Source organism: Tachypleus tridentatus, chromosome 10, assembly GCF_004210375.1.
Source record: "Tachypleus tridentatus isolate NWPU-2018 chromosome 10, ASM421037v1, whole genome shotgun sequence".
NCBI lineage: Eukaryota > Metazoa > Arthropoda > Merostomata > Xiphosura > Limulidae > Tachypleus > Tachypleus tridentatus.
Genome location: NC_134834.1, coordinates 8,329,250 through 8,342,164, shown reverse-complemented (window position 1 = coordinate 8,342,164; position 12,915 = coordinate 8,329,250). Strand labels below are relative to the sequence as shown.

General features: G+C 31.6%; 1 protein-coding gene across 1 annotated transcript; it reads left to right on the top strand.

The window, feature by feature from the left end:
- The first annotated feature begins 6,466 nt into the window (after positions 1–6,466).
- LOC143228721 (septin-2-like) lies at positions 6,467–12,504 on the top strand. The gene is made up of 5 exons (XM_076460010.1): positions 6,467–6,590; positions 6,873–6,969; positions 7,957–8,168; positions 8,533–8,622; positions 10,118–12,504. Exons 1-5 carry the CDS (start codon positions 6,585–6,587, stop codon positions 10,298–10,300), a joined length of 588 nt encoding a protein of 195 aa, XP_076316125.1. The 5' UTR covers positions 6,467–6,584; the 3' UTR covers positions 10,301–12,504.
- Positions 12,505–12,915: the final 411 nt, after the last annotated feature.

Below are 12,915 nucleotides of genomic sequence, written 5' to 3'. Positions count from 1 at the left end.
ATATCCTAAAGATCTTGTGTGTGAAGATACATAAACACTGTCATTAATATTTGATATCCTAAAGATGTTGTGTGTGAAGATACATAAACACTGTCATTAATATCTGATATCCTGAAGATATTGTGTGTGAAGATACATAAACACTGTCATTAATATCTGATATCCTGAAGATATTGTGTGTGAAGATACATAAACACTGTCATTAATATCTGATATCCTAAAGATGTTGTGTGTGAAGATACATAAACCCTATCATTAATATATATCCTAAAGATGTTGTATGTGAAGATACATAAACACTGTCATTAATATTTGATATCCTAAAGATGTTGTGTGTGAAGATACATAAACACGGTCATAAATATATGATATCCTAAAGATGTTGTGTGTGAAGATACATACACTGTTATTAATATTTGATATCCTAAAGATGTTGTGTGTGAAGTTGCATAATCACTGACATTAATATTTCATATCCCAAAGATGTTGTGTGTGAAGATACATAAACACTGACATTAATATTTCATATCCTAAAGATCTTGTGTGTGAAGATACATAAACACTGTCATTAATATTTCATATCCCAAAGATGTTGTGTGTGAAGATACATAAACACTGACATTAATATTTCATATCCTAAAGATCTTGTGTGTGAAGATACATAAACACTGTCATTAATATATGATATCCTAAAGATGTTGTGTATGAAGATACATAAACACTGACATTAATATATGATATCCTAAAGATGTTGTGTGTGAAGATACATACACTGTTATTGATATTTGATATCCTAACGATGTTGTGTGTGAAGATACATAAACACTGACATTAATATTTCATATCCTAAAGATCTTGTGTGTGAAGATACATAAACACTGTCATTAATATTTGATATCCTAAAGATGTTGTGTGTCAAGATACATAAACACTGTCATTAATATCTGATATCCTGAAGATATTGTGTGTGAAGATACATAAACACTGTCATTAATATTTGATATCCTAAAGATGTTGTGTGTGAAGATACATAAACACTGTCATTAATATATGATATCCTAAAGATGTTGTGTGTGAAGATACATACACTGTTATTAATATTTGATATCCCAAAGATGTTGTGTGTGAAGATACATAAACACTGACATTAATATTTCATATCCCAAAGACGTTGTGTGTGAAGATACATAAACACTGACATTAATATTTCATATCCTAAAGATCTTGTGTGTGAAGATACATAAACACTGTCATTAATATTTCATATCCCAAAGATGTTGTGTGTGAAGATACATAAACACTGACATTAATATATGATATCCTAAAGATGTTTTGTGTGAAGATACATACACTGTTATTAATATATGATATCCTAAAGATGTTGTGTGTGAAGATACATAAACACTGACATTAATATTTCATATCCTAAAGATCTTGTGTGTGAAGATACATAGACACTGTCATTAATATCTGATATCCTAAAGATATTGTGTGTGAAGATACATAAACACTGACATTAATATCTGATATCCTAAAGATGTTGTGTGTGAAGATACATAAACACTGTCATTAATATTTGATATCCTAAGGATGTTGTGTGTGAAGATACATAAACACTGTCATTAATATATGATATCCTAAAGAGGTTGTGTGTGAAGATACATAGACACTGACATTAATATCTGATATCCTAATGATGTTGTGTGTGAAGATACATAAACACTGTCATTAATATTTGATATCCTAAAGATGTTGTGTGTGAAGATACATAAACACTGTCATTAATATATGATATCCTAAAGAGGTTGTGTGTGAAGATACATAAACACTGACATTAAAATATGATATCCTAAAGATGTTGTGTGTGAAGATACATAAACACTGTCATTAATATTTGATATCCTAAAGATGTTGTGTGTGAAGATACATAAACACTGTCATTAATATCTGATATCCTGAAGATATTGTGTGTGAAGATACATAAACACTGTCATTAATATCTGATATCCTAAAGATGTTGTGTGTGAAGATACATAAACCCTATCATTAATATATATCCTAAAGATGTTGTATGTGAAGATACATAAACACTGTCATTAATATTTGATATCCTAAAGATGTTGTGTGTGAAGATACATAAACACTGTCATAAATATATGATATCCTAAAGATGTTGTGTGTGAAGATACATACACTGTTATTAATATTTGATATCCTAAAGATGTTGTGTGTGAAGATACATAAACACTGACATTAATATTTCATATCCCAAAGATGTTGTGTGTGAAGATACATAAACACTGTCATTAATATATGATATCCTAAAGATGTTGTGTATGAAGATACATAAACACTGACATTAATATATGATATCCTAAAGATGTTGTGTGTGAGATACATACACTGTTATTAATATTTGATATCCTAAAGATGTTGTGTGTGAAGATACATAAACACTGACATTAATATTTTATATCCTAAAGATCTTGTGTGTGAAGATACATAAACACTGTCATTAATATTTGATATCCTAAAGATGTTGTGTGTGAATATACATAAACACTGACATTAATATTTCATATCCCAAAGATGTTGTGTGTGAAGATACATAAACACTGACATTAATATTTCATATCCTAAAGATCTTGTGTGTGAAGATACATAAACACTGTCATTAATATATGATATCCTAAAGATGTTGTGTATGAAGATACATAAAAACTGACATTAATATATGATATCCTGAAGATATTGTGTGTGAAGATACATAAACACTGTCATTAATATCTGATATCCTGAAGATATTGTGTGTGAAGATACATAAACACTGTCATTAATATCTGATATCCTAAAGATGTTGTGTGTGAAGATACATAAACCCTATCATTAATATATATCCTAAAGATGTTGTATGTGAAGATACATAAACAGTCATTAATATTTGATATCCTAAAGATGTTGTGTGTGAAGATACATAAACACTGTCATAAATATATGATATCCTAAAGATGTTGTGTGTGAAGATACATACACTGTTATTAATATTTGATATTTTAAAGATGTTGTGTGTGAAGATACATAAACACTGACATTAATATTTCATATCCCAAAGATGTTGTGTGTGAAGATACATAAACACTGTCATTAATATTTCATATCCCAAAGATGTTGTGTGTGAAGATACATAAACACTGACATTAATATTTCATATCCTAAAGATCTTGTGTGTGAAGATACATAAACACTGTCATTAATATATGATATCCTAAAGATGTTGTGTATGAAGATACATAAACACTGACATTAATATTTCATATCCTAAAGATCTTGTGTGTGAAGATACATAAACACTGTCATTAATATTTCATATCCCAAAGATGTTGTGTGTGAAGATACATAAACACTGACATTAATATTTCATATCCTAAAGATCTTGTGTGTGAAGATACATAAACACTGACATTAATATATGATATCCTAAAGATGTTGTGTGTGAAGATACATACACTGTTATTAATATTTGATATCCTAACGATGTTGTGTCTGAAGATACATAAACACTGACATTAATATTTCATATCCTAAAGATCTTGTGTGTGAAGATACATAAACACTGTCATTAATATTTGATATCCTAAAGATGTTGTGTGTCAAGATACATAAACACTGTTATTAATATATGATATCCTAAAGATGTTGTGTGTGAAGATACATAAACACTGACATTAATATTTCATATCCTAAAGATCTTGTGTGTGAAGATACATAAACACTGTCATTAATATTTCATATCCCAAAGATGTTGTGTGTGAAGATACATAAACACTGACATTAATATTTCATATCCTAAAGATCTTGTGTGTGAAGATACATAAACACTGTCATTAATATATGATATCCTAAAGATGTTGTGTATGAAGATACATAAACACTGACATTAATATATGATATCCTAAAGATGTTGTGTGTGAAGATACATACACTGTTATTAATATTTGATATCCTAACGATGTTGTGTGTGAAGATACATAAACACTGACATTAATATTTCATATCCTAAAGATTTTGTGTGTGAAGATACATAAACACTGTCATTAATATTTGATATCCTAAAGATGTTGTGTGTCAAGATACATAAACACTGTCATTAATATCTGATATCCTGAAGATATTGTGTGTGAAGATACATAAACACTGTCATTAATATTTGATATCCTAAAGATGTTGTGTGTGAAGATACATAAACACTGTCATAAATATATGATATCCTAAAGATGTTGTGTGTGAAGATACATACACTGTTATTAATATTTGATATCCCAAATATGTTGTGTGTGAAGATACATAAACACTGACATTAATATTTCATATCCCAAAGATGTTGTGTGTGAAGATACATAAACACTGACATTAATATTTCATATCCTAAAGATCTTGTGTGTGAAGATACATAAACACTGTCATTAATATTTCATATCCCAAAGATGTTGTGTGTGAAGATACATAAACACTGACATTAATATATGATATCCTAAAGATGTTGTGTGTGAAGATACATAAACACTGACATTAATATTTCATATCCTAAAGATCTTGTGTGTGAAGATACATAGACACTGTCATTAATATCTGATATCCTGAAGATATTGTGTGTGAAGATACATAGACACTGACATTAATATCTGATATCCTAATGATGTTGTGTGTGAAGATACATAAACACTGTCATTAATATTTGATATCCTAAGGATGTTGTGTGTGAAGATACATAAACACTGTCATTAATATATGATATCCTAAAGAGGTTGTGTGTGAAGATACATAGACACTGACATTAATATCTGATATCCTAATGATGTTGTGTGTGAAGATACATAAACACTGTCATTAATATTTGATATCCTAAGGATGTTGTGTGTGAAGATACATAAACACTGTCATTAATATATGATATCCTAAAGAGGTTGTGTGTGAAGATACATAAACACTGACATTAAAATATGATATCCTAAAGAGGTTGTGTGTGAAGATACATAAACACTGTCATTAATATTTGATGCTCATACTAGTTTGATATTCAGAATATCTCCCCCACTACTAGTACAGCAGTAAGTATACAAATATACAATGCTAAAATCAGGGATTGGATACAATTTCCCTAAGTGGGCTCAGCAAATAGCCCGATGTGGCTTTGCTATAAAAAAACATAAACACAATATTCAAAATGAGAAATCACAGTGCTTATAATTGTACAGTGTCCTTTATAAGAAATCTGTATTACAGAACATTTATCAGCATGTAATATCCTTTATAATAAACCTGTATTACAAAATGTTTATCAGCATATAATGTCCTTTATAATAAACCTGTATTACAGAATGCTTATCAGCATGTAATGTCCCATATACTAAACCTGTATTACAGAATGTTTATCAGCATGTAGTGTCCTATATACTAAACCTGTATTACAGAATGTTTATCTGCATGTAATGTCCTGTATACTAAACCTGTATTACAGAATGTATATCAGCATGTAATGTCCTATATACTAAACCTGTATTACAGAATGTATATCAGCATGTAATGTCCTATATACTAAACTTGTATTACAGAATGTTTATCAGCATGTAATGTCCTATATAATAAACCTGTATTACAGAATGTTTATCAGCATGTAATGTCCTATATACTAAACCTGTATTACAGAATGTTTATCAGCGTGTAATGTCCTTTATAATAAACCTGTATTACAGAATGCTTATCAGCATGTAATGTCTTATATACTAAACCTGTATTACAGAATGTTTATCAGCATGTCCTGTATACTAAACCTGTATTACAGAATGTTTCTTGGCATGTGATGTCCTATGTAATAAACCTGTATTACAGAATGTTTATCAGCACGTAATGTCCTACATACTAAACCTGTATTACAGAATATTTATCAGCGTGTAATGTCCTATATACTAAACCTGTATTACAGAATGTTTATCAGCATGTAATGTCCTATATACTAAACCTGTATTACAGAATGTTTATCAGCATGTAATGTCCTATATACTAAACCTGTATTACAGAATGTTTATCAGCATGTAATGTCCTATATTCTAAACCTGTATTGTAGAATGTTTATCAGCTTGTAATGTCCTTTATAATAAACCTGTATTACAGAATGTTTATCAGCATGTAATGTCCTTTATAATAAACCTGTATTACAGAATGTTTATCAGCATATAAATTTTTATATACATGTGTAATTAATTTATTATAAGCTCTTTGATAATTAGAATGTCAACATTCATATATAACTGTGATGTTTTAAAAGTGGTTAGCATCTCTATCCAAGTAAACAAGTCCATACACTACACTTAGCAAGTAATCTTGACTGTGTAGGTGGTAGCTCACCTTTATGCCTAGATCTGTTGTAATACAAATGTTTTCCTGATATTTTCTCAAAACGAAGGCTGTTTAATGTATTATTTCCTATCTAATGAATGTAGATCACGAGTGAACTTGTGAGTAATGGAGTACAAATATACCAGTTTCCAACAGATGATGAAACAGTAGCAGAGACTAATTCATCCATGAATGTGAGTATTGGATCTTTTTACAATCCCACATCACTTCTAAAATTACTAATATTTAAACAGAAGTAACAAATGTTACTGTAATGTTATTCTACATGAAGTATACAATTGTCACCAGTAACCATGAGAGAGTTATATTCTATCCTGGAAACAGCTTGGTAGCTGCTTCCAACAGCAGCCTTATTTCATTACATGAATTTCTTAGGGTACATCACTATGTGTAGCAAATAAGACAGAAATGTTTCTTATGAGAGAGTTTGACATCCAGTTTTATTGTTTTCTCAGAATCACATACCTTTTGCTGTTGTGGGAAGTACAGAGTTCACAAAGTTAAACAACAAGATGATACGAGCAAGACAGTATCCCTGGGGGACAGTTCAAGGTAAGAATTGAGTTATTCTCTTGTCAGCCTTAGGCTGTGTATTCAGTCATGAATTTATTTGGTAACTAGAGGTTCTACTGTCAGGCTTAGGCTGTGTATTCAGTCATGATTTTATTTGATAACTAGTGGTTCTACTGTCAGGCTTAGGCTGTGTATTCAGTCATGATTTTATTTAATAACTAGAGGTTCTACTGTCAGGCTTAGGCTGTGTAGTCAGTCATGATTTTATTTGATAACTAGTGGTTCTACTGTCAAGCTTAGGCTGTGTATTCAGTCATGATTTTATTTGGTAACTAGAGGTTCTACTGTCAGGCTTAGGCTGTGTATTCAGTCATGATTTTATTTGATAACTAGTGGTTCTACTGTCAGGTTTAGACTGTATTCAGTGTTGATTTTATTTAATAACTAGTGGTTCTACTGTCAAGCTTAGGCTGTGTAGTCAGTCATGATTTTATTTGATAACTAGTGGTTCTATTGTCAGGTTTAGACTGTGTAGTCAGTCATGATTTTATTTGATAACTAGTGGTTCTACTGTCAGGCTTAGGCTGTGTATTCAGTCATGATTTTATTTAATAACTAGAGGTTCTACTGTCAGGCTTAGGCTGTGTAGTCAGTCATGATTTTATTTGATAACTAGTGGTTCTACTGTCAAGCTTAGGCTGTGTATTCAGTCATGATTTTATTTGGTAACTAGAGGTTCTACTGTCAGGCTTAGGCTGTGTATTCAGTCATGATTTTATTTGATAACTAGTGGTTCTACTGTCAGGTTTAGACTGTATTCAGTGTTGATTTTATTTAATAACTAGTGGTTCTACTGTCAAGCTTAGGCTGTGTAGTCAGTCATGATTTTATTTAATAACTAGTGGTTCTACTGTTAGGCTTGGGCTGTGTATTCAGTCATGATTTTATTTGATAACTAGTGGTTCTATTGTCATACTTAAAATGTATACTCAGTCATGATTTTATTTGTTTTACACTGTCTTTTAGTGGAAAATGAGAACCACTGTGACTTTGTGAAACTGCGAGAGATGCTTATTCGTATCAACATGGAAGATATGCGAGAACAAACACATACTCACCACTACGAACTGTATCGAAGAATGAGATTAGAACAGATGGGTTTCTCGGATATCGGTGCCGATAATAAGCCAGTAAGCTTCCAAGAAACTTACGAGCAGAAGCGACAAGAACACTTGCAGGTATAACTTCATCTATAGCTTCGGAGATTTATTAATTAACTGTTGTGTTAGTGAAAATGTTAGAAAACTTGAACATGTATTAAGTGTTTAAATTATTGAATATAATCCAGTGGTACTTTAGGCTGGTTTTAATTTTTAGTTTATGTAAATCATTAGCTTTCTATGAAATATAAAGTAAAACTTTAATAGTTAAAGATCTTAATTTACTGGTGATGGTGAGTTCTTTAGAAAAACTAATTCAGCAACTTTTTAACAAATTTTGTTGAAAGCTAATATAGAACATTTTAATGAGTTTTGTAAAATTATTATTTAGCAAATTGTTAATATGAACTTGGTCTGACTGTCTTTCTGTTGTTTAACTCAGGCCCTCCAGCGAAAAGAAGAGGAGATGAGACAGTCGTTTGTTGTACGAGTGAAGGAGAAAGAAGGAGAACTGAAGGAAGCAGAGAAAGAGGTGACGTTCTGATCCACTAGTTTATTAACTGTGAGGTGACGTTCTGTTTATATACACAGTCTGTTTATATACATAGTCTGTTTATATACATAGTCTGTTTATATACACAGTCTGTTTATATACATAGTCTGTTTATATACATAGTCTGTATACATAGTCTGTTTGTATACACAGTCTGTTTATATACAGTCTGTTTTAGATTGTAGGGGTAACCTTGACCAAGTGGTAGAACTATTTTAGATTGTAGGGGTACTCTTGACCAAGTGGTAGAACTATTTTAGATTGTAGGGGTAACCTTGACCAAGTGGTAGAACTATGTTAGATTGTAGGGGTAACCTTGACCAAGTTGTAGAACTATTTTAGATTGTAGGGGTAACCTTGACCAAGTGGTAGAACTATGTTAAATTGTAGGGGTACCCTTCACCAAGAACTATGTTAGATTGTAGGGGTACCCTTGACCAAGTGCTAGAACTATGTTAGATTGTAGGGGTACCCTTGACCAAGTGGTGGAACTATGTTAGATTGTAGGGGTACCCTTGACCAAGTGGTAGAACTATTTTAGATTGTAGGGGTAACCTTGACCAAGTGGTAGAACTATGTTAGATTGTAGGGGTACCCTTGACCAAGTGGTAGAACTATTTTAGATTGTAGGGGTACCCTTGACCAAGTGGTAGAACTATGTTAGATTGTAGGGGTAACCTTGACCAAGTGGTAGAACTATGTTAGATTGTAGGGGTAACCTTGACCAAGTGGTAGAACTATTTTAGATTGTAGGGGTACTCTTGACCAAGTGGTAGAACTATTTTAGATTGTGGGGGTACCCTTGACCAAGTGGTAGAACTATGTTAGATTGTAGGGGTACCCTTGACCAAGTGGTAGAACTATTTTAGATTGTAGGGGTACCCTTGACCAAGTGGTAGAACTATGTTAGATTGTAGGGGTACCCTTGACCAAGTGGTAGAACTATGTTAGATTGTAGGGGTAACCTTGACCAAGTGGTAGAACTATGTTAGATTGTAGGGTAACCTTGACCAAGTGGTAGAACTATGTTAGATTGTAGGGGTAACCTTGACCAAGTGGTAGAACTATTTTAGATTGTAGGGGTACCCTTGACCAAGTGGTAGAACTATTTTAGATTGTAGGGGTACCCTTGACCAAGTGGTAGAACTATGTTAGATTGTAGGGGTACCCTTGACCAAGTGGTAGAACTATGTTAGATTATAGGATTACCCTTGACCAAGTGGTAGAACTATTTTAGATTGTAGGGGTACCCTTGATTAAGTGGTAGAACTATTTGAGATATTGTAAAGACCCCTGATATAGTGATAGAATTGAGATGGCAGAAGAGAAGCAGGCATTGTTATCTTTGTAACTACAGCCTCCTGACCCAGATTGGGTCATATAAAGCTTCAATCTGTGTGTGTAATGCGTTGGAAATTTGTCCATATGATTTCGATAGTTTCAGTTATATTGAACTAATTCTCTATATTTGTAGCTACATTCAAAGTTTGACAGCTTGAAGAAGCAACATGCTGAAGAAAAGAAGAAACTAGAGGAAGAAAAGAAGAGATTAGAAGATGAAATGAACTCCTTCAACAAAAGGAAGCTGGCCATCATGCAGGCTCAGACCCAGCCACAATCACACACTCTTACTCTTGGGAAAAGTAAGAAAAAGTGATTCTATAACAATCGGTGAAGACAGCCCTTTGACGGTTAACCTATTGCCAAAAAAAGAAATGGAAGTTGTAGCTTTCGAGCCACAATTTTTCATCTGTTCTTTGTTTTTATTAATAATTTTCTCCTTGAAAAGTCTTAACACATTTCGAATGTTTTGGAACCTCACCTGTCATGATTACCATTTGTTATATAGAACCATTTCTTTTTGGTTATATAATCCCTAAAAAAGTAGGTTTTGAATTTGATTTCCACTGCTTATTTTAAGAAAATAAGAAACGAGTCATTACAGACTAGATGTTTATCCCCAAGTATGTCCTTTACATAAACTTGTTACAGTTATGTAATTGTGTTTAACACTGTCAGTTTTGAATAGCTTCCAGATATAGTTGTTTCTGTGTTAAGCCTAATAATTAATCAATTGTAAGAATTCAAAGGATAGTGCTATTTGTCAAAGTGGATGGACCTCCTCCTTGTTAGCCATGCATTTGATTTATATACTTGTATTGCCTTTTGTGGCCTATGTTTGTAGGGACATATTTATTGTTTTCCATAAATAAGCAGCTTGAATGTGAAATCATTCTTTTGTTTGTCTCTCATTGTAGTCAATAATAACTGTTAATTATTGTTCACATTTTTGTACAGTTTGCATGAAATATCCAGAAATTGGCATCTGAATTGTTTGACAGTAAAACTACAGAACATGTGTTAGAATGCCAAAATTCATATGAATAAACTCATATTCCGAGTCTCAAACTGGATTTAAAAATCATCCAGGCAGTATTGAAAGTTTTTAAAAACATAGCTAAGGCAACAGGTGTTACTTAAATTGGTTTTATATTTTGTATAACTACACACAAAAATCTGCTACCTACATGGTTGTAGGCTGAATTTGGAACCTGTTTACCCTACATTTTTATTGTAAATCCTAGAAACAAATATTTAAGTTCTTCAAATATCATTGTCTCGTAAATTATATTAAATCTGTTTTCCCCACAATTTCATACTCTGTTTTACACAGCTCATTATAATATTTTACAAGTTCTAGCAAAACTAATTTTCTCTAATGTTTACAGGACTGTAATTTGGTTATTAGAGAATTTCATTTAACACGTATATCACAATATTGCTGTTGAACTTGTTTCTGACGAGATATTTCCAGTCTGTCTTAACCAGTCATAAAATAGTTTTAGATTTAAACTTTCTGTATTACTTTTGTAAAAATGTTAAACTTGAGTCAAGTTTCACTTATAGAATTTATTGTTACTATAAGAAAAATTTGAAGTTCAGAAGCTTCCTAAACTTGTAGGCTTTGTTTGATGGCCTTACAGAAGTGTCAACTGTGGGATTTGAGTCTTAAATTTAAAGTAATTGTTCTTTTCCAACATTTAACCAGAGTTTAAATCCTCGTGTAATGCTCAACTTCATTCCCGACCGTAATTCAATATTTTATATAAACTAAGGATATAAATGTTTTTTTTCACAGTTTTCAACATGTGCATGTTATCTGTATGAACCAACTTTTCTCTGTTGTTCACTAAACACGTTTTTTACGTTAACATTAAATAATTATTCCATATAGTACACACTTTATTAGTCGGTCCTCGTGAAACCGAGACCACATACTGCTGTTACAATTTAAAATCTTTCACGTCTTGATATATTTGATACTTTTATAAACTGTTTGATAATTTTGTTTTCAAATTTTGAACATATGAAACGAATATTCATTTTCAAAACACAAGGAATACAGAACCAATGGCCCAGCAGTGGACATCTCTTCGTATTAACTAGTTCTGATCTACCTAATTCAGTTTCGGCCATTTTTGTATTCCACTTTTTGAGTACATTACCACAAACCTTTTCGTTCTTAGATCTGCCATTCACAATGATGAATATTCATGATTATGTTGTTAGTATGTTATCTTGTTAAATATGTTATCAAAGCAATCGATGCGTAAGAAGTGTTTAATATTGGTGTGTTTTGTAATCGGTTTTTTATACTTTATGACATGTTTTTATAACCATTAGTGCTTGATAACCATTTAATTAGTTGTGTTTCGTAAAAACTGGTATATTTTTAACTATAGTTTAAAGTTTGTGTGCTCTTTAGTTTATTATTTTGACTAGTCACAAATGAAGTTTTGTAGGTGACGTGATTTGTTTCTAGGTGTGTGTATCTAAATAAAAAACAGCTTTCTTTAAAAACGCTGAGTTTGGTGTTTGATCCCTTCATATCATAATCACTTGGTTTTACACTTTGGACAGATGGACCTGACATCACGTGTGGCAGGAGAAACCTTCTTGTCAACAACATTGTGGTTTATTTTAATTTAATATACTCTATTTTTTTAATCCAACGTGTTTATTACCATCTGACTTCAACCAGGAATTTGTAAGTCTCGAAATATAATGGGTAATGGCTTTCTAGTATGAACCCGTGTATGTTAAGGAATACTTTGATTTTTTTTTTAACGTTCAAACTTGACAATATATACTATAATATATCGTTTTCTGTGTCACCAAACACTTTGATATTGTTACACAAATATCTTGTATATGTAAATAATTTAAATTATCCGATGTCAAAGATAATTAATTAACCCTTTAACATCATTA

What these genes read in the sequence shown, in the direction of transcription:
- LOC143228721 (XM_076460010.1), top strand. An exon ending in TCCCTGGGGGACAGTTCAAG is followed by an intron (nt 6,970 to 7,956) that starts GTAAGAATTGAG and finishes ACTGTCTTTTAG; the next exon opens with TGGAAAATGAGAACCACTGT. An exon ending in TGAAGGAAGCAGAGAAAGAG is followed by an intron (nt 8,623 to 10,117) that starts GTGACGTTCTGA and finishes CTATATTTGTAG; the next exon opens with CTACATTCAAAGTTTGACAG.